Genomic DNA, 25,518 nt, shown 5'->3' on the forward strand with positions numbered 1-25,518 from the left:
TATGAGCATATTTCAGGAGAATAATTTTTTTTCAAAAGTAATACTTGCTTACTCAAAAATTCCAACAACACGCACGTGCATGGAGGGGCTTGCCTCTGTTCATTTCTCTTGCCTCTGTTCATTTCTTTGTGGTCCCCTTTCCTCCTTTTCCCTCCATCCCACTGTTAAGCAATTTAGTGGGATTCAGTCTTTAAGAGGGTATTGGGCTGAAATGTGTGAGCGCTGACCAAGCCCAGGGTGGTTCTCACAGGATCCCCACTGTCCCTGTTCCCCAGGAACCAAACGCCAACAGTGTGGCTTGGAACACCCAGTGTGAGGACATGCTCTGCTTCTCGGGAGGAGGCTACCTCAACATCAAAGCCAGCACCTTCCCTGTGCACCGGCAGAAGCTGCAGGGCTTTGTGGTCGGCTACAATGGCTCCAAGATCTTCTGTCTCCATGTCTTCTCCATTTCTGCCGTGGAGGTGCCGCAGGTAACTGGGGGTGCCTGTCCATTCTTAGCACTGGCAAGGCTGACAAGACCAGGGAAGCTGGGCCCTTTGCTGGTGCTTTGGGGAGAGGGTAGCAAGGAGAGAAGAATGGCAGCTGTGATGTCGTGGGAGGCAGTTTGGGCTTGGAACCTGCCGCCCTGTCTCCACTCCTTGCAACCTGTGTAACTGGGGGCAAACAGCTCAACCTCCCTGAGTATCAGTTTCTTCCTTGTCCCCTTTCTGTAGGGATGGGAGGGGTATGCAGTGTTGTCAGCAGCGTGTGTTTTGCAGAGAGCCCAGCGTGGGGCCGAATGGAGTGAGCAGCAAAGCCGGGAGTCCGGCAGGGTGTGTGTGTGAGTACGTGTGTGATGATGGTGATGTGTGTGTGAGAGAGAGGGGAGAGAGAGAATGAGTGGGTGGGGGGTGTGGGCTGAGGTCTGTGAGCCAATAAGGGAGCATGGGACTCTGCACAAGCCCTCTGAACCAGGAGGTGGCCAGAACAGAAATGGGGCACTGAAGGGTGGAGCCACAGAATGGGGGAGGGCAGAATCACAGACAGGCGGCTGAGATTGACCTCCCGAGTGCAGGATGGTCTCCCCTCCACCTTCTGCACCCCAGGTAGATGGTGCTCACTGTAGAATTGCCATAAAACAGAGACGTGCATAGCGAGAAACTGTAGCCTTCAGCATCCCATCCTCAGGACAGAATCACTCTTAAACGTGTTGAAATACATCTGCTTAGTGCTTTTCTACGTGTATATATAGTATATGCATAATATACAATTAGGAGCATGTGGTTTTATAAGAACATTTTTAAACAAAAGTGGAATCACACTGCAAATACTTTTCATGACTTTTATGTGTATACGTATTGCTACCTATAGGTGGAACCTCAGATTTACTGTATTCCCTGAGCCTGGCCTGTAAACAAGACTTCTCATCCCTTCCTTTATGGCTATCTTCTCATTTCACCTCACATTCGGTTATGGCAGCCCCATCACTGTCTACGAAGTGCTGGCTGTACACTAGTCATCTGGCCTTTTCACTCAACAATCTCCTAAAGCATCGTTCTGTGTCAGTAAATGGTAAATGTTCTTATCCTGCATGGCAAAATTTAGGGTAATTGTAGACTCACATAAATTGTAGGAAATAATACAGAGATCCCTTAAACCCTTTGCCTAGTTTCCCCCAACGGTAACAGTGTGCATAGCTCTAGAGTGATCTTCCCACCCATGTTGGCATGTGTAATCTCCCACCACAGTCATGGCACTGAACACTGCCACCACCACAAGGTCCCTGGTGTTGTGCTTTTTACAGCCAGCACCCCTCCCTCCTGCCTGGTCCCCACCTGCCTTGTATTTACAGCTGCATTTTATTGTGTCTTGTGGATGTTCCACAGCTTTCTTTACCAGTCCTACTGGACATGTTTGCTGCTTATAGCTTTTTTATATTATTGTAAATAGCAGGCATCTTTCTAGCTAGGTCCTTGCACCTGTCCCAACTTGGCACCTTGGCATAAATTCCTAGAAATGAAATTGCTGGGTCAAAGCACGTGTACCTTTGAAAGACTTTTAGGGAAATTTCCAGGTTTCCCTTCCGCTAGGCTCTGTCAGTCTGTTTTCCCCACACAACTCAGCTTCAGGCTAGAGCCCACTTCTTCTAAGCTGATAATACCCTCGAAACTCATGACTGCAAGACTTACTGGGGAAATGCCCATCATCCATGCCTGACACAGATCAGCTATTCAAGAAATGTTAGTGGAATTCAGATCTGAGGAAAAAGACCAGAAAGCAAGAGGAAGAAGGGAACGAGGTGGGTGGAAGTGGCAGCAGGATGAGGGGCACGAACAGCTTCTCCTGGACTGTGTCCTCGTCATCCTTGTCTGCCCCATTACAAACCCACGCACCACGTCCACCAGGAACTCATCTCCCTCAATTGCCCCAAATTAGCTCTGCTGATTTTATTAAAAGGTTTTCTCCCAACATTGCCATCCTGACCTCAAAAATAAATGCAGTTTGCTGCTCTCTGACTGTGGCCGGCCAAGAGGAGCCAGAGGGGCAGCTTGGGGCTTCCTCTGCCAGGACTTTAAGATTCAGCAGCAAAGTCTTGCTGACTGCACCAAGGCCATCCTGCTGACGCAGCGGGTCAGGACTGCCAAGGGTTAGGAAACACATTCTCAAGACAAAGGCTGTTCATCTGTCGCCTCTGCCTCCGGCCATCCTGTGGTTTTGGCCCAGAGAGGAGGGAGAAAGCATCAGACCCAGTCTTGGAATTTTTGGTTGCCTTTCGAAATTTACATTGTCTTGTGCAAGAACTGGTTTGTCAGGGCTGCCAAGTAGGACAGCGAGCCCTAGGAGGGCTTCTCAAGGCGGTGGTGACTTCATGTTTGGAATCCAACAGCAAGATAAAGTATAGCTCAGAGAGTATTTGTTCAGTGGGTCTATTTTTAAAACTCCACTCAAATTGTGCCTCCCAAGTAAGTCCAAGTGTTAGCCATCCATCATATGCTCAGCTGTGATATGCCTGCCCCACTCACGGGGCAGTCAGCATGGCAAGCAGTTGGTGTGGTTCGGGGAAGGAGCACCAGCTTTCAGTCCTGACTCTGCCATCTCAAGCAGCTGTAACTAGAGCAACTCATTTCACTCTTTGGGGCCTCATTTCTTTTCTGTGAAATGGGGTTAATTATACCCATCTTTCAGGTTTCGTCAAGCCAAATTTCTATTATTATTTCTCCTTATTACTGACTCATAAAATAGCAAAAACCACAAAACACAACTAAATTGCAACAGGCTGTACTTACTGACGGACTTTAGAAAGGAAAGCTCATTGTGTGCTTTAAGAAAAGCTTTCAGGAGTTTGAGAAAGCTTCCAGGAGATGGTGAAACTTGATCTGAGCCCTGAGAGGTCTGGAAAGGAAGAGTGGAGCAGGGAAGCTTTTCAAACAAAGGGAAAGGTGGGGGTGGGAACAAGACTGGAGAGCCTGGGAGATGGTGAGGAGCTGGTGCTGAGAAAATACAGTGAAGGTGATGATCATGCCTGCGTTTTGCCCAGTGCTTCATTATTTTTGGAGCACATCTCTCCTTTGCCCATGGTAGCCTGAGCTGGGCAGGACATCTAAACAGAAGTTAATGGATTTACCCAAAAAGTCACCAGCCTAGGATGTGGCTGAGCCTGGCCTGGGTTCTAGGTCACCTGCTCCCTAGCCTATGCCTGCTGCCCCGCTAAAGGGAGCATTTAATGTGCCAATGAGGAGAGATGGCACGGTGGAAAAGATAAGCACTTGGAAGCAGGCATGTTTTGCTCTGAGAGTAGACAGACTCAAAATAAAAAAAAAAATTCCTTCAATTCTAAAGCTAAAAAATGGGACCGGAAATTTCAAAGACAGACAAAAGCCCCAAGTGGAGAAAACAATACTTCAAGCTCCACATTTGGGAACCATTAGCACAGAGGTCCTGGCTGATTTCTCTTCCCTGCCCAGGAAGCCAGGAGAGATGCAGGCCGCTGAAGCACACTGGCTGGCCTAAAACAAGGGCAAGACCTTTCCTTGTTAAAGATGTCGTGGCCCAACTCAAGACTCATTCTCAGGCCTGCACGCACATATGCACATATACACACGTGCATACATGTGGCAGGAAGGGGCACAGAACCTGGAGTCCAGTCACTTCTGGCTATTGCCAGCTATTTGCTGGGACAGGTCATTTGTCCTCTCTGAGTCTCGGTCTCCTGGGCTGTAGCCAGGGAGAAATAATACCTACTGCACAGGACTATGGGGACAGCCAAAAGCCTTTTATAAACCTAAGAAAGAGAAGTCGTTAGGAACTATTCATGGGCACTTACAGCAAGGCAACCCCATCTTGTAGGAGGGCATCTGTCCCCAGGGCAGGGAGCAGGAGAGCTGTTTCCAGAGGCTTCCAGGGTAACTTGGAGCAAATCACTTCCTTTCTTGGACTCAGTCCCTGGAAGAAGAGGCCATTCCAGACCCCTTCCTCCCACGAACTCATTCATTCTGTCAGCAAACATAGACTGGGGTTCTGCTGAGGGAGGCCGATACAACCCACCACGGCCCACGGGCTGCGCACGGCTTTGCTGTGGGAACAGGCCTGTAACTGCGGCACAACCTGCGATCTGGACAAAGGGTGGAGGAAGCTGAGACTCTTTCCCCTGGGGTGGGGGCTTGAGGGGCTTGGGAGGACTCTCCAGAAGAGGTGACATTTCAACAGGGCCTTGAAAGCCAAATAGGTATTTTCCAGAGGGAGAGTGGGGATGGGCAAAGGCATTCCAGGTGAGGGTGACATCCTATGGCGAGGCAGGCCTGCAGGTGGGAAGGAGGGGAGGATGGGCAGAGAGTTTGTGCTGTGGAGCACAGTGGCCCAGTCATGAGAGAGGTGCAGGATGGAGCACACAGGGTGGGCTGGGCAGGCTGGGCAGGGTGCTGATTGGCGGCTGCAGGGCTGCTCCCCAGGCATGGGCAATCATCTCACGCATCTGGAGGCAGGCTCTGTATGCATCTGGTTCTTTCCATGGCTCTGAAAACAGTCTTCTTTTTTTCCCTTGATGAAATCCTGCAGTCCGCTCCCATGTACCAGTACCTGGATAGGAAACTGTTCAAGGAAGCCTACAAGATTGCTTGCTTGGGTGTCACAGACACTGATTGGCGTGAACTGGCCATGGAAGCGCTAGAAGGTTTAGATTTTGAAACAGCAAAGAAGGTAAGCATCTAGCCAGCAGGAGCTGGAGTTTGGTCCTTGTGGGGTCCCTTAAGAAGGCAGATGGGGACCCAGGTGGCACGGAGAGGCCATAGACTGCAGCAGTCTCTGGAGTTAGGCTGCTCTGGGCTTGTATCTTAGCCACTTCCTCACTGTGGACCTGGGTAGGTGACACCCTTTCTAAGATTGCTTCTCTATAGATGTAGGGTGATGACAGGCCCCATCCTCACAAAGCTGTGAGGATCAAATGGGAGGATGCCTGTAAAGCCTGACCCAGGAGCAGCATGTCAGATTCTGGCTGTCACTCTTATTAGCTGTTCTCTATGGGAAGCACCTGGCTAGTAGCTTGGCACATCACAGGCACTCCGTAAATGGCGGCTTTTATTATCGGTGTAGTCACTGGCCATGATGCTGCACACAATGCTGCTTTTCTTAGCATCTGCCAACTAAGGTGTGAGAGATGGTCAAGGTCTCTGATTCTGACAGCAATGTGGGCACTTCCCACGTACCTTCATGGCGGGATTCATGGACTTGATTTGTTGTGTCCTTTCCTGGCCTAGTCTATGAAAGCTAGAGAGATGGCTGAAAACATCTGATCCCTTTCTGCACATAAGGAAAAGCCCAGGTATGTTCCTGAGCTGTGTTTCCATCTAGAACCTCAGATGGAGGAAGGAATGGCTTCCAACCTCCACTCCCCTACCCCTTCCCTCTTTATCTCCCCACAGTCAATTAATGAGCTGCTCATTTTGTCCATATTCCTGGGCTGACATTGAAGGAGTGGCAAAGAGGGATGTGATGCCCGCCTTGGGTTAGGTCAAGACTTGTAGGCATGAAGAGAGGAGACTGGACCAGACCAGGACTAAGAAGCCTGGCGGAGAACGAGCTGTGTCACATAAGGGGCTCTGGGACCTCAGGCCAGCCACTTTCCTTGGAGCCCCAGTCCTCCCAGTTCTGAAATGGGGGTGGTGAGAATGCCCACTGCAGTCATGAGGCTTAACTGAGATGTAAAGGGGAATTTAAATCAGGGATGGTTGTGCAGATGCTAGCCATTACTAAACAAGGGAAGTGATCGTTGTGTAACAATGATCTAGATTACATTTTTAGATGTCCTCAGTGTAGGAAAGTGGAGATGGAGGAGGCTGTAAGAATTCAGGGGAGGGGCCAGGCGCGGTGGCTCATGCCTGTAATCCTAGCACTTTGGGAGGCCGAGGTGTGCGGATCACGAGGTCAGGAGATCGAGACCATCCTGGCTAACACGGTGAAACCCCGTCTCTACTAAAAATACAAAAAATTAGCTGGGCATGGTGGCGGGCGCCTGTAGTCCCAGCTACTCCGGAGGCTGAGGCAGGAGAATGGCGTGAACCTGGGAGGCGGAGCGTGCAGTGAGCCGAGATGGTGTCACTGCACTCCAGCCTGGGCCATAGAGCAAGACTCTGTCTTAAAAAAAAAAAAAAAAAAAAAAAAAAGAATTCAGAGGAGGGAGGAGGCATCTCTATGGAGGGAGCTTCCCTCTCCTGCCCCACCCAGAAATGCCAGCAGGGAGGAAGACAACAAATCCCTAGAATAGAAAGGATTGTAAAAAGCCACAAGGTTTTATATGAGTGTTTACTGATATTTATATAAATATATATATTTATTGTTTAAATATATGTATATATATATATATAGTTTAAATATTGAGACAGGGACTCACTGTGTTGCCCAGGCGGGTCTTGAACTCCTGGGCTCAAGCAGTCTTCTTGCCTCAGCCTCCCAAAGTGCTGGGATTACAAGTATAAGCCACCACACCCAGCCAGATTTACTATAGTTGAAAAGTAAGTGTATGTGGTATATATCTATTGTGTACAACATGCTGTTTTGAAAAAGCCACATGATATTGAAGATAGGCTAGATGTTACTATTTCATCTAAATCCCAAGTACCCCACCTCTTTACTCTGTGCCAGGCACTCAGGCTCACCAGCTTGGATAGAGTGGTTCCTAGAGATGGACAGCCATCCCCACTAGATGGCAGAGAAGAGCTGCTGAGCTCCCGCCAGACCCTGAGCAGAGCTGCAGGTTCCTCCCTGTTCCCAGGCTTCCCTCTGCTGAGCTCATTCAGGGGCCTTGTGACTCTGACCAGGCACCCTGACGCTGCAAAATGTGTCAGGTTGAAGGAACTCGGAAACAGATTTATTAATGGGCAAATCCTAGACACTAGCACAGCTGAGCTACAGCTAGAAAGACCCTTGAGAGGGTGTCAGTAGCAGGCCCCTTTCCACGAAGAAGATGGTTGGAGCCCAGAAGCAGAGAAGTAGGCTCAGAGTGAGGACTCAGACCTCGAATGCTCCTTTCCCTCTTGGCCACTGTGCTGGGCTTTGCAGGGTTGCCCTCTCAAGGCGCTTTAAGGAAACCCAGATCTAGAGGGTGATGTGTAAGACCTACAGCTTGGGACACAGGTAGTCTTAGCCCTGTGTTCCTTGGCCCTGTGATGCCCGCATTGCCCTTTTCTACGAATTCCTCTTCACAAACACTTGCTTGCCAGGTTCTGACTCTGATGCCTCACTTAACGCTGCCTCCCACCCCTGCTCATGCTCAGACCATTCATCCGTGTTCTCCAGGCATCTGGTTTGTAGTTGGAGAGCTCTTAGCTCTGGGAGGTGTCATGATCTGTTTAATTGACCAGCTTTCCCTGTTAGAATGTGGCCTCTGAATTGTGGAGGGGGACAGGGGCCGAGACATGTTTCTCCCTGGGTCCTCAGTCTCTTGACAGGAAGCCTGGTCCTGTGGGATGAAAAGATGAAGTTGCATTGTGGTCACCTGCAAGGCAGCCAGAGGCCGGGGACTCGCTCATCTCCCGAGGTCTTTTCAGGAGGGAGGATGCCATGCTGCTGAGCAGAGGCTGCAAGTGGTCAGGATTGCTCTGCGTGTTCAGTTCAAAGGGCTCTGGAGCTGCTGCCTCCTCTAGGCACAGGTCAGCCCATTTTGAATGGGGCAATAAATGGTGACAGCAAAGCCACCTGAAAGCAGCCTGACCTGGTGGCTTGTGCTCCTCCAAACCCTGGGCAGAATCTGAAAGCAGCAAAACTAGCTTAGCTAACACCAGTCTGCTTGTTCCTCAGAAACTTCTAGAGGTCCATGAGTTAAAGTCTCTGGCTTTACTGTGAGTTCAAGGCAAGAGCTGCAATTTTAGGATTTACATAAAGAGTTTGCCTTCCACAGACTTGGTGGGATTCATTCCCTACCCCTCCACCTTCTTCCAGAATCTGTCTTTATACCCTCTCAGCTTTCCCCTCCTCTGCTCCCTCTGTGGTACCAGGGGCTCTGGGTCCCCTGTGTCTGTGGCACCACTGGGTAGGCACAGCTGTCCCCTGCATTCTACCCATGTCGCCAAGATGTATAGGCAGTCTCTCATCAGTCCATGCATCTCATCCTCTCCTGCTGTGATGCTGCCTGACCCCCCAGAGGGTCAGACTGGCTTGTTCTTCTTTGGGTCTAGAGTCTCCCAAGGAGGCACCGCCACAGACTGTGGCATCACGGTTTTGTTTTACCTGATCTCAAAATGACTGATGCAACTGGGACGTCTTTGCTGTTCTTTACATGGTCCAATCCCATGGATAAAGCCATGCCTCGCTGGGTGGTATAACCTCCTGCACGCACGATGATTAATCTGTGCTTGCTCCCTTCCTCTCCTCTGTGGCTCACTGTCTAGATAGAGCTTGACTTCCCACCCCCAGCCAATCACCCACTTTTGAAGCCAAGAAGATAGCTAATTTTATTCTTTATTTCTTCCCCACAGGCCTTCATCAGAGTACAAGACCTCCGATATTTAGAGCTCATCAGCAGCATTGAGGTAAAAGATGAAGCATTTTTCCTTCTCAAGAAGGCATACTTGGGGTTCCTGTTTTAGGGGCAGCCCTTCTAACAGGCAAGAGCCTTGAGGACATGAGAACAGAGCTCACTGGCGTCTGGGCATCTGGGCCACAGCCTTGCTCCGGGGGCAGAGTGGCCACACTTGGGGAGACAACAGCAGGTAGTGTGAGCTGTTGTGTGATAGCTGGGTGAGGCACATGGGTTCCGGATCTCTCCAGGGTTGGGTTTCTAGTCTGTGAAAAGGGATTGGACCTACCTCACAGGCTGCTGTTGAGGATTCAGTAGGTTCTCAGGAACTGGTTTGCATCCTCCTGGTGGCGGATAGCTGGTCACCATCCTCTCAGACTCCAGTAATCTGATAGTGTTGGAGGAGTTTCCCAAATGCACATGAGCTGAGCTCCATTCCCCAGAAATGGACCTGGGGAGCAAGGCCCATGGTCTGAACTGAGCGCCTCAGAGTTCTGGAGCAACCCCTAGCCCTACTGTTTCTGGCTGAGAATATTGACAAGGTCTCACTCTGTTCCCCAGGCTCGAGCGCAGTGGCACGATCACAGCTTACTGCAGCATAGACCTCCCAGGCTCAAGTGATCCTCCCATCTAGCCTCCCAAGTAGCTGGGACCACATGCATGTGCCACCCCGCCTGATTAATTTTTTGTATATTTTTTAGAGCAGGGTTTTCCCATGTTGCCCAGGCTGGTTTCAAATTCGTGGGCTCAAGCTATTAGCCCACCTTAGCCTCCCAAAGTGCTAGCATTACAGACTTGAGCTACCATGCCCGGCCCTTAGACACTATTCTTAATTTCTGTGTATCTCAGTGCTGTCTGGCTGTCTGTTAAAAGGCATACACGTTTTTTCTCCTGAACATATTTATTGTGAAGGTATGGGAATGTGAGATACATTTGAATTCCCAGTTGGAAACAGTGAGGAAATAGCAAATGTCTTGTCCCTCTCATTCATTTCCACATAATAAACACCTGTCATGGGCCAGCCCTTGTGCCGAGCTCAGTGGGCACAGAGCTGAGGAGGAGAAAGGCTGACAGGAGCTCACAGCCTGCTAAGCCTCATAACATAATCTGCTCTGTGCCACATGCGTGATTTATGTGAGTGCTGTTCTAGATCCTCACATTAACTGAATGAGGCAGGTACTGTTGCTCTCCCTATTCCATGCAGGAGGAAATTAAGGCTCAGCGAGACGATGCCACATCCCCATGGGTCCATAGCCAAAAACTTGGTGGAATTCAAGCCCAGTCTATTTCCTAAGCTCATGCTCTTTCGGCCACATACCCTCCCTACCCGCGTGTTGTAAGGGGCATCTGTATGTTGTGGGGTTTACCTACCCGCATGGTAAAGGGCTTGTTCAGAGCTATTGCTCAAAATGCCCAGTGCTGCTGACTCTCACTTGTAAATCCACTGGACTGGATCTGGGGGTCTTCACCTGAAGCCAAGGAGCATAATTTTCCTCTCTACAAAAGTAACTGCTGTGGGGTCCAACTATTACTTGTCACATCTTACTGGGGTCAAAATGTAGTCCTCTCCTCGTGTGCTATGAGCTGGGAAGTGCGTTAAAGTAAACTCCTAAGATTGTCTCTTGAAAAAAAGTAAAGTGCCTTTGAGTGTGCTCTATATCTACTGCCTGCGGACTTAGTTGCACACATCTGGGTGCTCAGCATAATTCCAGAGAACTGCAGATCCTTAGTGGGTGCCTTTTGGATAGGGGAGATGTTCTTGTCCTGCTGACGGGGGGAAAGAACCTGCCCATCTTGACATGCACCTGCTGAGTGCCATAGATCGTTTTTATTGGTCATGGTGATATCCTGGGGCCTAGAATGGATATGGCCTGAATTTCATGTCTAGTAAAACCTTTTTTGTTTTTTGTTTTTTTTTGCAGAGATAGAGTCTGGCTATATTGACCAGGCTGGCCTACAACTCCTGGGCTCAAGTGATCCTCCTCTTTTGACCTCCCAAAGTGTAGGGATCACAGGTGTAAGCCACCATGTCCAGCCAAAATCAATCTTTTATCTCACGGCAAGATTTCAATTCATTTCCAACTATTAGGAGTTAGTTTGTTTGATGAGCCTGAGCTGTGTGCAGGTTTTTAGAATGATAATTTCCATCAGTATGGAAGCATGTTGCCTCCAGCTGTTAAAACTTTCACCAGCTTGTCTAAGAGTTTGATTCAATGTCTTATCGTCCTCCAATATGCTGCTCTTGCTAGAAAACAAGCAAAAGGAAACTGCTAGGGCTCAGGGTTTGGGTGCTACTGAGTGTTTACAAATACTCGAGCTATAGACAAGTGAATGTTCCCTGACACAGAAGGAAGAAGCTTTATTCTAGCTGTGCTAAGTGTGTGTGTGTGTGTGTGTGTGTGTGTGTGTGTTGTTGGGGACATCACTTGCATCAAAAGACTACATTATGTGATACAAGGAATATCTGGAGTCAGACAGAACTGCGTCCAAATTCCAGCTCTGTCTGACCCTGACCTGTTCCTCTTCTTGAGTCTCAGCGTCCTTCACTCTAACACTTGGGTAGTGAGACCTACCCTGAGGGTCACTGAGAGGAATAAAGGGGCCATGTGTGTATAAAGTATATACCCAGAACCTAGTGGATGTTCAGCATGCGGGATTTCTTACCTTCTCTTTAAAAGTAGGGACATCGTAAGACTTGTCATCCTATTTTATTGGTCTCCCTCTTGGGCAGAAACCCTAAACATTCTCCTGCTCTGTCATCCCCATGAGCCACAACTCTGCCAAACGGGGCCTGCGGATTTGGGAGATCTTGGGAGCTTAGGGATCATGGATGAGTCAGAGCACACACTATTCAAACTATTCCGTCATAGCCTTGGAATACACAGGAAAGCAACCCTGAGGAATTTCCATTAAACAAACAAAGGTTTGCATCTTTTTTTGATCTTTGCTTGTCTGGTAAAAGCCTGCTTTTGTTGTCAAGCATTCCCAGCGGGAACCTAGGGGAGAGAGACAACAGCCAGGAGCCAAGCCCAGGTTCCAGTAGGAAGGCCCGGGGGCCTCACTTGAAATAGCCACATCTAACCTTTGTAAAGGCTGCTTCCTGCCCATGGCTGCAGAGGCCATTTCCTTTGCTTCTAATTTTTCCAGGAGAGGAAGAAGCGGGGAGAGACCAACAATGACCTGTTTCTGGCAGATGTGTTTTCCTACCAGGGGAAGTTCCATGAGGCCGCCAAACTGTACAAGAGGAGTGGGCACGAGAACCTCGCGCTTGAAATGTACACCGACCTCTGCATGTTTGAGTATGCCAAGGTAACCTACCCTGTCCTAGGCCCAAGCTCCAGCTTGGATCCCACTGGTATTCTCACGTGCGGTGTCCAAGTTATTTTCCCCAAGAGTGGTGCGGACAAAAACTAGCAATGGTCTCAGAAAGGATGTGGGGAAACTGGTAAACAAAGGACCCATCTACAGCCACTGGTTGAAACTCACCTAAAACTGACCTTTAAGGCTGACACCAAGGGGGCAGACTATGGCATTTCAGACCTTCATCAGTGACAAGGCTGGATGGCTGTGGGTCTACACCAGCACAATCCCTTCATTGAGTTGAGGGCTCAGGGCTTCAGGGCTGTCTCCCACAAATCCTCTCAATCCTTGTCAGGAGCCGCCAAGAATCGGTGTCTTCAGGCAGGAGCCGATCCTGCCGATCATACAGGACGACATGGTGCCTGCCAGCCAAGTTTCCCATAGCACCTGCTGATTGTCCTGGACTTCTCACTGGGCTTCTGGGAAGTCAGGCACAGCCTCCGCCCTCCCATGTTAGCGCAGCATGCCTCACGCCTGGCGGCTGCAGAGTGGCTACCATGTGGTTGCAGTGGGTGATGGCAGAGATTCCCTTTTGCATTGGGATGGCCCGCATGAACCTTACTCCCCAGCAAAGCTGGGCCTTTTAAGGCAGGTGTAGGAGAGGAGCTTCCTGGACCAGGCTCCTGATGGCTTCTGTGGGAAGGAGTTGCTCTAAGGAGCCCAGACCAGTCAAGACATTTGCAGTTCAGTCTAAGCAAGGTTCAAAGAGGCTTGGGTACATTGGGCAATGAGGGTCTTCCTTCCATCAAGGGGCTTTGTTAACCTGCCTTTTCTGGGAGTGTCAAAAGTGGCTCTCAGTATGTTATGAAGTGACTCATCAGCCATAACCTATTCGTGGGCTACTAATGGTAGTTCTCCAGCTCACAAGTTCAAGATGGAAAATCTTCCCCACTTTTTTCTGCTTTTCTATTCCTGAAGATGGCTGTGCTCTTCCACCACCTGTTCGACCCTGGGGCTGAAGGTGTGTTTGGTGGCCTGTGATGTTGCCCAGGACCTATTGTTCATCAGCACTTGGATGAGCTCCTGGGCCCCAGCCTGTCTTTTCACCTTAGTGATTTCTTCACTCCGTACCTGAGACCCAGGGTGTTCAGGCTCCCTCTACTTTTTCCTCGTCACCTTTCCTACCCTCCCTCAGGCCCCACCAAAGACACCTAGAAGATTTCATAACTCATTCATATTGAGATCACCAGAGTCAGTGCATCTCTGCTTCCGGGGATAACAAAATTTTAACTCAGGATGAACTCTTAAGGGATCAAGACCCTAGAGGTAGAATTTAGGGTTGGGAACCCCTGAGGCCTCCTTAAGGAGGCAGCTGTGCTGCAGTAGAAAATGCCTGACCAGGCTGGGCATGGTGGCTCAAACCTGTAATACTAGCACTTTGGGAGGCTGGAGTGGGTGGATTGCTTGAGCTCAGGAGGTCGAGACCAGCCTGGGCAATATGGCAAAACCCTGTCTCTACCAAAAATGCAAAAAATTAGCTGGTGCGTGTAGTCCCAGCTACTGGGAGGCTAAGGTGGAAAGATTGCTTGAGCCCCAGAGGTGGAAGTTGCAGTGAGCCAAGATCACGCCACTGCATTCCAGCCTGGGTGACAGAGCAAGACCCATGTCAAAAATAAATAAGAAAATGCCTGGCCTTGGTGCCCCAGAGCTGATGTGAGTGCAGTTTCTTTCTGTGGGATGACCTGGGGAAAGGCTCTTCGGTTTGCCAAACCTCCCTTGCCTTCTCAGATGGTAATAGCGACAGCTCAGTTTAGTCATGAGATTTGCACAGAATAATGTATAGGAAAGCGCATTAGAAATGCCAACCTGTAGAAAGATTAGGAAGATGAGAGGGGCCACACGTGACCACAGAGTGGATTTTCATACCTCTCTCCCTGGCTGGCCCCACTCCTGCCCCTGCTCTGAGGCCCCTCCTTACACTGTGGTGGACTTCGTGTGCCCACAGCCTCCCACCAGAACTGCAGCCCATTTACACACTCCATCTGCTCCGTCTCTCTATGAAGGTAAATACTCTGGGACTTGTTTTTGGTTTTAGTTTTTGATCACTATTCCAAGGAGGTTGGTTCCTTTTCAATCCCCCCTGCCCCTACCTGGTAGTCTGAATTTGAGAAATGTGTACCTACACATTATGTGGGGGGTGGGGGAGATCTAGTCCTGATTAACGTGGCATGTTTTTGTTTACTTGAAAGTTGCTTCCCAAGATTCAATCTGGTTTTCAGAAAATTTTAAAATTACATTCCCACGTACAAATAAATTGTATGCTTTCTGGATAAGTGACATGTTTATATGGTGATAAAGAGAATTATAATGCTCTTAACTCTTATGTAGTATGTTCTTATCAAAATCACCAAGCATGAGAACACTGTTTAGTCTCATTCATCACTCAGCACAGCCTCTTTCTGTCCACTTCAGGGCCAAGTCTTTGCCATGGCCCCAGATAACGTGTAACTTAGCTTCAGGAAAGCAAAAAGCCTTTGAATTCCCAGTTTGCTGAGCCTTGAAGGAAGCTTTTAGACCCAGCTTCAATGAAGTCACAGCTCCCTGAGTGACCAGCTGGCCTAGGCTTATGGCTCCCTCTCAGCCTCTCACCCTTGCCGTGGTCACCCCTGGTCCCCTGAGCACTCACTGAAGTCCCTTTGAAGGACATTTCTAGTCTCCTAAGATGCCTGTTTCCTCCAGCTGCCACCCTCATTTCACCAGCCAGGTAGGCAGGGTTTCCAGCTTCGTGCTGGCATAGAGAATCCGAGCCATAGCAGCTGCCAAAAGGAAAGGTGTGTCTGTAAAGGCCCAAACTAGGCGGGGACAGCGGCTGCTTTCCAAGCCCCTTCCCTTTGTCAGCTCCAGGGAGAACCAAAGGCCAGCCAGGGGGCCTGTCTTCTATTGGGTCCCAGCATCAGGGTATACAATGCGCTTTCCTCCCCTTCTTAAAATGTATCATATATTAGGCCGACCTAATACTCTGAAAGCACATTTACCCTGAAAGCAAATGAGGGAAAAAAGCGAGCTAATTGTTCAAGTGGATTTTTAGCATACATTGACTGTACTTTCCTGACACATGAGTGTTAATCATGGGGAAAGGAGTGCTTTTTTTGTTCTCAGTGAGGCTGACACAAAGCACTCTCTGCAGGGTACATTATTCCTGAGACAAACCACTTCTTACCAGTAACATAGACCTGGGCTGTAAGTGCTCCCAGTTTCCCTTTTTGAAAAGCTCCACCTTTAAAAGCTGCCTCAACTCTGGCAAACTCCCACGTGTGTATTTTGGGTAACTACCCTGAAAAGAGGTGGTGTTCTGAGGCTGTTTCTCACACATTGTAGGGCCAGCCCAGAGAAGCTGGGCATACCGCTTCAGAGGTATGCTGAGGCCGAAGGAACACAGGCCCTAGGCCTGATCCCTGAGCCCCCAGGACCACAGCCATCTCTTCCTTCTCAGGTCCTCTCCTGAGCACCTTCCCTGCCTCAGATCCCCCCATGGCCTCCTGCTGTCCCACTGTTGGATCAGGTTCTCATCCCTGCAGACCTGACCTCAGCACAGGATCCCTAACCATTCAGCTGAGAAGCAACTAACCAGAGAGAGGTTTGCTTGTTATCTGTTCCAGGAAAGTAACTGGGGCAAAGACAATGTGATGATTCTCTAGTTCAGGGCACAGAGTGTTTGCTGGTGACAGAGAGGGCATGGAGGGCACGGAGGGCCGGCAAACACTGTAAGTCATTTTGTTTGTGTAAGTTTAGGGGAACCCATGCTCAGCCTCACTCTGAAGCATGTGATGTCACCCATATGATCTGAATAAGATGACAGGTCTCGACATGTGGAATTGTGCACCAGGGTGTCTCATTGCTGTTTAGGAACAGTCCTGTATTTACCAAACTATGTGAGAGAGAGACAGCCTGATCATGAACCCCCCGACCCTGCAGACTTCATGTGCAGTGCCCCAAATAGTCTAGAAAGTGTTGTTTAGCCGATGAACAAATGCCCATTTGTGAGACGGGAAGGAAGCACTGGGGGCCAGCGTCCTTGATGCTTTCCCAGGATCCCCCAGGAACACCTGCAGGGCAGCCTGAGATCACTCTTCCCGAGACCTGGGACTCCCCCTACTCAGCCCCTCAGGGCCGGGCCCTGCCTACCTCCTGGTTGCCTGCTTCAGCCATGTGGAGCCCGCCCTTGCTGCTAGAAAAGCCTGATGTAACGGTGGCACAGGAAGTTCTGATCCAGAGTGTTTTTGTTTGTTGTGCTTCCTCAGGATTTCCTTGGATCTGGAGACCCCAAAGAAACAAAGATGCTAATCACCAAACAGGCTGACTGGGCCAGAAATATCAAGGAGCCCAAAGCCGCCGTGGAGATGTACATCTCAGCAGGAGAGCACGTCAAGGCCATCGAGATCTGTGGTGACCATGGCTGGGTTGACATGTAGGTTTTGGTCCCTGCCTCAAGAAGCATTTGGCAGCATGTCATCACATGTCACCTCTTGACTGACAAGGGAACCAATAGTGCTTTTCTAATTATCTAAAGCTAATGTGATAGTGGCTAGATTCTTCACGAGACACAGAGGTTGCAGAAGGCAGTGGCTGCCTTCCAGGAGCTTGTGGAGTCACTAGGGGAAGGGATGGTGGGGACCAGGGAAGAGGAGACACTGGGACATCACAGCTGCCATTTGCTGAGCGCTCACTACAACCGAGACGCTGTGATAACCTTCCAGGCATTAGGTTTTCCACCTATGCCATCAGGGCTGGTGTCTCCTCGCCCACCTTGCAGATGATGAAACAGAAGCTAAAGGGACAAGTTATTCCCAGAGTCCAGATAGCTGGAAAGTTGTAGAGCTGAGCTTTAGCCTCTGATCTGCTGGATGTCGATGCCAACTACGCGTGTAATGGTAGGAACAAAAACAAAACAAGTTCCAAATCCATCAGGGAAGAATTCTTATGGGAGGAACCATGGATATCTTCTCTTAGGAGACACTCTTTCCATGAAGGGACCTTGAAGAATTCCAAGAGGTAAATAGAGATGGGGGGAAAGGATATGCAGGCAGGAAGTACAGCAGGAACACAGCGAGTTGGCTCTGGTTGGAATAAAAGATGTGTGGGAATGGGAGGGTGAAGGACATGGGCTGTGGGTTGGGGGAAGTGGGCTGGCCACACTGGAAGGGCGTCCGATGCCAAACGGAGGTGCTTAGATTTGCCAATAGCGAGTGACCACCTACAGTCAGACACCCCCTCAGGCAGGCAGGTAGAATGGAGACCAGATAACTGGCTAGTGCAGTAGAGCAGGAGGGAACTTGGTAGCTGAGGGCATGAGAGAGAAGTAGCAGTGTTAGAACCAAGTGGCCCATCCCAGGGTGTTGGGGCAGGGGTGAGTGTCAGGCTGGCTTTGCTCTGTGGCTGCTGGTGGGTTACACCATTCGTCAAGGTGGACAACAGGGAGAGGAGGGGGTTGGGGTGGGGCAGCACTGAGACAGGATGGATTCAGCCTTGGGACTCAGCACACCAGACCTTCAGGGGGAAGCCTTTGTCCTCCCAGTCAGTGAGCTTCAGGCTCAAGCATGTGCACACACACATGCACATGCTGCTGCGGTAGGCAAAGGACATGATGGGACAAGCTCCTGAGGTTGGCTCAGGCTGGGTCCTAAAGGCTGTTGATTCTTCTGGAAACAACGTTGTGGTCTACAGGTAGCACTGGCCCAGCCAGGATCTCGGGATACGGAAGAGGCTGGTTAATGATTAAATTGTTTCCTTGGGTGCTGCCATATATTAATAATTGGTGTGTGGGCCCCTCACAAAGGGACCTTGATGGATGTCCTACCACCCCATCTTTTTCTTGTCCGATAGTAATTTTTTTAAAGACAGAGGCACAGATTTTGTTCCCCACATTATTGTTTAAATGAAGGGATTCATGTAGAAGAGAGCCAGGCAGATTTAGGGTGCTCTGTTCTCTCTTCTGGTTTTTCTTGTCACTTTCATTTGTAAGTGCTATAGTATCAGGTTACCCTGAGGGTACTTGAGTAATTCAAGAAACATATTAAGCATGTTCTGCTCGCTTTCCAGATGTGGCTATAAAAGGTGTCTTTCCTCCAGGGACATTGGGTGTGATGGGTGGGAAGGTTTCTAAGGCTGTAAGGGCTGTCTATGCCACCTTTCCCTAAAAACGTGTCCTTTTTCTGCTGAGCAGTGTTATTTTTAGATGCCATTATTATTCTAAGTGTAGACTGACAGGCCTCCGTGCCTTGCCTGTCTCTCAGACAGGGATTCGTTACAGCTGTTTCTCCTTCCTTTCTCACCAAGACTAGCCTGGGTAGAACCCTTTCTCCTGGGAGAGTTAGTTTGACTCCAAATTCCAGCCTGACCAGAGAGAACAAGCGCATTCTATCCAGGCCTCATGTCCCCATGAGCAATGGGAGGGCTGCTCACCATGGGGAAGCAGTGGTGAGCCAGTGGGTCCCTGCAGCTCCTCCCTCTTTGGTCAGCACATTGGCCAGGAGGACAGGGAAGACTTCCTGCAGGCCTTTGTCCAGAGCTCAGAGTAGGCCCCACACTCACCTCTTCCTTTAGAGGGCAGTCACTGAGGTATTCTTATGCCTTGGCATCCACTTTTCCGTGAGAATTCCTGCACCCATGGTGGAAAGAGTGCTGGGCCCAGTCTTGGGCTGGGTGCTTCACCTTCCCCACAGACTTTATTCTTCTCATCTGAGAGATGGAAATAATCATGCCCACCTCTTAGGGTGGTGAAGATTCTGATTTCACGCATGGGAAAGCTCATGGCATCATCTGGGTACCTGGTAGGGGATTAGGAGATAATTGTTTCTATACCCTGCTGGATAGCTCAGTGACTTCCGAGAAAGACACACAAGGTGGCTGGCTGACAGGATCCTGTAAAGGCCACCTCTCCCAGACCCTGGTGATGTTTCTGGAGTGTGTATTCATGCATTTAATAACTACCCACTGAGCAACTCCCATGGGCCATGGCATAGTATCAACACTGGGGACCGCAGAATGAATGGACATACGGCTTGCCATTGACAAGACCCAGAGCCCACCCTCCTACCTGCCCCTTCCCTCTCCAGGTTGATCGACATCGCCCGCAAGCTGGACAAGGCTGAGCGCGAGCCCCTGCTGCTGTGCGCTACCTACCTCAAGAAGCTGGACAGCCCTGGCTATGCTGCTGAGACCTACCTGAAGATGGGTGACCTCAAGTCCCTGGTGCAGCTGCACGTGGAGACCCAGCGCTGGGATGAGGTGAGGGGAAAGCAGGCCTCATGGGCTGGGGCCCCACCTGAGCCCTGGGACACAGGCGGGTGGGTACAGGGGCCCTTTGGGGTTCAGATGGAGAGAAGCTGCCCTCATGATGGAAGGAACATTGGGCTGGCAGTCAGGTAACTTAACCTCGAATTCTCTGAGCCACAGAATCGTGGAGGGCTTTTCCACTTGTCCCTTCATTCAGTCATTGAGAAAATCATTACTGACAGCCAGCTCTGTGCCAGGGTGGTGACAGGCACCGGGGATGTTAGTGTGAACACGACAGCTCCAGTGCCTGCTGTTGGGCTGAGCTGCCTCTGACCAGCACCACAGGCTCAGACACATGGCTGATGTGGAGATGCACCTGCGTGACATTTAAAACCTGCTGGGTAGCATTTTGGCAGAAAGCACCATCTGTGCTTTCCAGATCCAGACTGTGAGAGCCATTTCAGGGGCCAGTTTTTTCCCTCCCTTCTCTGCCCCCACCCCACAACCACTACTTCTCTCTGGTGTCAGGGGCTGTAAAGAATTAGCCAGGCCAGCGAGAAAGGTGGCCAGCCTCAGGCTGGCAGAAGCAGCTGATGCTGCCCCTTCTATGGCTCAACCCCCACCCTCCAGCTCACTGGCTCCCTGTTCCCTGCAGAGAAATCCATCCCCGAGAGGATTAGGAGCTGTGCCAAGATCCTCCCCCGACTCACCCACCCACCCATCATGGTCCATTTTAGAGTGAAAGCAAAGCCTTCACTGAGAGGAGCCGTCTGACTGTTGTCTGCTCTCTGAACAGCTCCATTGGTGAGGTGATGAGGTCACTCATGAGAAAAGGTGGGGCTAGGGACAGAGGCAATGGTGGCTTCTCAAGAGAAATTTATTAGATTTCCCAAGCAGCATAGATTAGAGCATCTTAGAATGACTCAGACTTCGCTGTGCATCAGGCAGACTTTCTCCCCATGGCTCATGTCCGGTTCTCCTGGCCTGACAGGTGGTTCTGGGGCTTAGGTGAGAAGCAGTCAGTGGGTCCATATAGCACGAAGCCCACAGTCATCTTTGACAACTGATAAGAAGTGGTGATGATGATAATGTCAATTCTGTTTCCTTAGGTGTCGCCCGCAATTAAAAGAAATCTGTTTGCAGCACTACAGGAGCCCACGCAAACCCTCAAAATAAAATGTTTCCGATTCTGTGCTGCTTCTGTGGTCCAGAAACAGACTGTGTTGTTACTGAATCCAGTCGCTTGCATATTGCTGTTAATTGCCTTTTGTTTTCGAAGAGCTGATTTGTTTTTGCATTTCTGTGGGTAGTTTTTTGGGGGAGGCACTCTCCCCCTCTGAGTTGTCAGGCTGGCAAAATATGATGTCCCTAATGGATTCAGCCAAGTACAGTGTTTTCATGGGGGCTGCAGGGGCAGCTTTATTAAGACTTCATTTGCTCCTTCCCCCAGGCCTTTGCTTTGGGTGAGAAGCATCCTGAGTTTAAGGATGACATCTACGTGCCGTATGCTCAGTGGCTAGCAGAGAACGATCGCTTTGAGGAAGCCCAGAAAGGTAGGCAACACAGACTGTCACCTTCTAGAAGGAGCAGGAGAAGTTACTGCCAAGACATACATTTCAGGAAGGCTACCAAGCCCTTCCCATCTGTAGATCCCAAGATAGATGACTTCATCCTGGGGATGTGATTGTTTGGTGGTGAAAGACTGTGGAGCATGGAAAGACCATTGGCTTTGGAGTCTCACCCTCCTGGGCCACACTCACTTGCCACAGGCCCTTAAGAGGTGCTGCCTCCTCTCCAAGCCTCTGTGGTTACTGAGCAAAGTGCTGTGCACTGCAGTGTATCTTCCCGTTTAATCCTCGCAACAGCCCTATGGTATAGCTACCATCATTATTATTCCCATTTTGCAGATGAGAAAACTGAAGGTTAAAGAGGTGAAGAAATTTGCCTGAAGTTTCATAGCTAGGAAGTGGCAGGGAGGTAATGTGAGCCAGGGTGCCATGAGGACAATAAGGGAGGACTGCCACACAGTGTGAGGCATGGTCTCACCTCTACTGAGAATAGAAACTCAGCTTCTATTTCTGGCTCAGATAAACGGGTGACTTCTGCTCCTCAAGATTTCTGTTGGTAAAATGGGCTGCACACAGCGTACAACAGCATCTGAAATAGGAGTCAAAGCAAGTATAGAACTTTCGCTGATGTTATTAATCATATTTTTTAAAGTTGACTTCCCTCTCTGTGTCAGGCCCTGGCTGAGCACTTAACCTATGTAACCTTGAATCTTGCCAACAGCTGTGCAAGGACGAAGAGGCTAAATGTGCCATGCCAAGTCACAAATCTAGTCAGCAGCAGAGCCAGAATTGGACCAGTACGTCTCTGACTGGGGAACCTGATTTTTCTGTTTTGCTGCCTATTTAGCCTTCTAATTGAAGTTGGGTGTTTGATGTTCCATAGCATCTGATTTACGCTTCTATATGGTAACCATTGCCCTCTCCGGACACATTGGAGAACAAATGTCTCCCTGTTGGAGCCCCTCAACCGAAAGCCCTCATTGAAGGTTAGCGCATTCTCTGCTGCTTCAGCATTTCCAGAGCACCCAGTTGCTGAAGTATCTGCATGTTTGGGCAAAACACATCAACCTATCCATCTGTCTGTGTCTGCCCTTCCAAGAATCCATCACCATAGTAACTTGGTACTCAGACAAGAGGTTGTAGATGAGAATGGAACAAAGGCCAGACCTTCTCCTTCTCTGAAGGCGGAGGATTAGGATCATTTGAGTGCTCTCATATGGCAAGTGTCATGGCTACGAGTGCTTTACTGGCAGCCACCAACATCTCAAGGGGCTGGCCACGTAGTAGGTACTCAGAAAATATCTGTTAAACAGTATAGGAACGATTGAGAGTTTTTTTGCTTGTTTTCACAAATGGTTGTGAGAACTGAGGCAGATCCTTCAAAGTGGTCATTGAAAAGCAGTCATTTGAAGAAAAACTGAGGACTTGAGTTGGGCTTGGTTCTGGGACTTTGGGTGTTACACTTTACCTCCATTTCGCAAAGCCCATTTCATTGCTCATAAAAAGGGGGATAATTTTCCTTCTTCATAAGTCTGTGGTGAGGATCCAGTGAGGTGATTAGCAACAAAAGCATTTTACCTCCAAGTGCAGTAAAGTGGCAGGTCCTGTTTCTATCACCTTAGGAGTCACAAAACTTTGCCCTGGAATGAGCAGGGGGCAGAACCTCACTGAAGATGAGCAAGTTTCACTCTTAGACTTTGCCCTGGAATTTGGCCCCTCCAGTTTTTCCTTTCTGCATGCTTTTCAAAGTCAGTCGCCTTTTCCCAGCCAAAAAGGAATTTATCTCACTTTACTTTTTCCAGGATGTAGCCTTGGTTATTTAGAGAAGCGCCATCCCAGCAACGAAGCACTGCAGATGCTCCAATGAGTGTCCTACTTCCAAAGCAGCCCTGTGCAAGCCCCACAGAGCTCCATCCTGCCTCCTGTGTGACTTCCTAAATAGCATGTGCTTTTTTCCTCCCTCCACCGCTCCTACAGCGTTCCACAAGGCTGGGCGACAGAGAGAAGCGGTCCAGGTGCTGGAGCAGCTCACAAACAATGCCGTGGCGGAGAGCAGGTTTAATGATGCTGCCTATTATTACTGGATGCTGTCCATGCAATGCCTCGATATAGCTCAAGGTGTGTAAACATCAGCCAGACCACTGTTTTCCCAAGCCCCACTCTGACACCAAGATAAACATCAGAAGAGCTGGGACATTTTAATTAAAGCCCTGGGCTTGTTTATTGGGTGTATTGTCCATAAGCCTGCCTTGCAGTGGCATAATCTGGTGTATCATCTTTTTCCAGTTTGCCCATCAGAATGGTATGAGGACCGTCCTGGGGTTATGGTTGGCAGGTCCAGCCCTGCATTGCTAATTCAGAGCATATCTCTCCCCTGCTACCTGGGAGCCCATAGCTGGACCTGGGTGAGCACTGGGTTTTAAATTTTTTTAATTAAATGAGAAGATGAACGAGAGATGGCTTTACAATAACACACTCCAGATTCTTACTCATCCCAGCCAGGAAAACAGTTTCAATATTGCTTTCTTTCACAAGACTTCCCATGATGTACTGAAGGAGTCCTGGAAGTGGAAGAGACAAGGAGATGTTCTTCTCCACTGGACAAGGCCACATGCAGGGGTGGGAAAAACACTGGCATGGAAGCTGCAGGTGACTTGTAGCAAGTCACAATCCTTCCTGAGCTCTGCATGCCCATCTGTCCTGTGGGAGTCCCTTGTCCTGGTCCCTTTGGTTGCTGGGAGCCTCACAGAGTCATGCTTACAGTTTGAAAATTGTCAAGCCTAGGTGTAAGGTCACATTTTTCTGTTCGGGCCAGTGCCTTATACTTCTGATAGGAGCAGCAGAGGGAAGAGGCATAAGATGAGCATGAATACAGTTGGTGTCTGCCTGCCTTTGTCCCAGCAGGCTCTTCCGACACATCTTGGGTCTTGCTGCAGCTGTCGCTCCCCCAGGGGAACAATCTGGGAGGGTGCAGTGAGAGATCTGGAAAAAATATCCTCAAACTCCCTGGCCTTATGCCCTGTCCACCTAAGAATTCACCATCCGGGAGTGGCCCTACTCCTAAGCAGAGTGTCTTTCCCCTCACTACACTTTGTCCCTCACCCTGGCACAGCCACTGTGTGGTGAGAGAACTGATGCTGGGAAAAGTGCTGTTGCCTGGCCCCTCCTCCTGGGGCCAGTTGGCAGCCACAGACACTGTTTGACACGTTTCCCCTCCCACCCGCTGCACACAGCAGATCCTGCCCAGAAGGACACAATGCTTGGCAAGTTCTACCACTTCCAGCGTTTGGCAGAGCTGTACCATGGTTACCATGCCATCCATCGCCACACGGTAAGGTGGCTGGGTCACCAGCACCTGAGGGTACCATCTCCTGAGCTAGGGGTCCCGGGCATATCTAAAGAGCAGCAGACTGGATGGAATGTAACCCACTGGTCACAGTGAACTGCTGAGGAATCTTGATCTCCTCTGGGAAGAAAAAGTTTGAGTTTCTTTGATTGACTATTTGTCTGCCATGCATCAAGCAGTGGGCTTCTGAATTGTAATCCAGAGCTGGAATGGGCCTTGCTAGTTCCTCAGTGCAGGCTTTGATGACTCGGGGAAACTCTGCATTAACCAGCAAGAGGGGTGGGAGTTCCATGAGGCCCTCTCCTTCAGTAGGGCGAAGGCCCAGGTTAACCAAAGGCTCGAGATCCCTCCCTGGCCCTGTCAGTGATTTGTGTGTTCTTCAGCAATTCACTTTCCCTCTCTGTCCCTCAGTTTCCTTCTCTGTGAAACTAGAGTGTTGGCTTGGTCTCCAGAAACCCAAGTAGTTCTTTTTAGTCACTCCCTGATTCCTTTGAGAAAGCCATTTTAAATCTCTCTGGTGGCAATGGGGAACAGGTGATTGGTTGTCAACAGCCTCTTCATCCACTGTATCTCCTCAATCACCCAACAGATGTTGAGCACTTAGTACCTAGTAGGCAATGTACTGAGGGCTTCATTGTATCAAGTCATTTCCTCCTTTCAACCACACTTTGAGGGAAGGACTGTCACCCCCATTTTACAGATGAGAATGAAGCCCTAGACAGAGGGGTCTCGGAGATTATTTGGTTGGTGCAAAAATAATTGCGGTTTCAGACTGAATTTTAAATCATTATAACTAGGCTCAAACACATCTTTATTAATCAAAATAGGAACCATTATGATCAACACATTTTTGCCAATGAGAAATAAGTCTGTTTATTTCTGTAGCATAAAAATCCATACTTTGGGATTCGACGAACTCTTGGAAAGCATTTTCTGCATCCTGCTGGTTGTGGAAGCATTTTCCCTGCAAAAAGTTGTTGAGATGGTTGAAGAAGTGGTAGTTGGTTAGCAAGAGGTCAGGTGAATATTGTGGATGA

General features: G+C 49.5%; 1 protein-coding gene across 24 annotated transcripts in view; it reads left to right on the forward strand.

Annotated features, from left to right (window-relative positions):
* LOC101133243 (intraflagellar transport protein 122 homolog) overlaps nucleotides 1-25,518 on the forward strand; it is a 79,921-nt gene that overhangs the window by 42,651 nt on the left and 11,752 nt on the right. For 15 of the 24 annotated variants that reach the window (XR_010132919.1, XR_010132918.1, XR_010132920.1 and 12 more), the window contains 9 exons: nucleotides 276-473; nucleotides 5,038-5,178; nucleotides 8,952-9,005; nucleotides 12,140-12,301; nucleotides 16,594-16,760; nucleotides 19,408-19,579; nucleotides 21,018-21,120; nucleotides 23,113-23,253; nucleotides 24,369-24,466. Coding sequence is in view for 20 of the 24 variants with exons in the window: in XM_063704147.1 (XP_063560217.1) it covers nucleotides 276-473; nucleotides 5,038-5,178; nucleotides 8,952-9,005; nucleotides 12,140-12,301; nucleotides 16,594-16,760; nucleotides 19,408-19,579; nucleotides 21,018-21,120; nucleotides 23,113-23,253; nucleotides 24,369-24,466 (1,236 nt within the window). In the remaining 4 variants the exon portion in view is untranslated. Of the gene's footprint in view, nucleotides 1-275; nucleotides 474-5,037; nucleotides 5,179-8,951; nucleotides 9,006-12,139; nucleotides 12,302-16,593; nucleotides 16,761-19,407; nucleotides 19,580-21,017; nucleotides 21,121-23,112; nucleotides 23,254-23,421; nucleotides 23,541-24,368; nucleotides 24,467-25,518 lie in introns of all 24 variants that reach the window. The other 9 variants (XR_010132921.1, XM_063704148.1, XM_063704146.1 and 6 more) reach the window with 2 other exon arrangements.

The sequence above is a fragment of the Gorilla gorilla genome, chromosome 2 (assembly GCF_029281585.2).
Source record: "Gorilla gorilla gorilla isolate KB3781 chromosome 2, NHGRI_mGorGor1-v2.1_pri, whole genome shotgun sequence".
Taxonomy (NCBI): domain Eukaryota; kingdom Metazoa; phylum Chordata; class Mammalia; order Primates; family Hominidae; genus Gorilla; species Gorilla gorilla.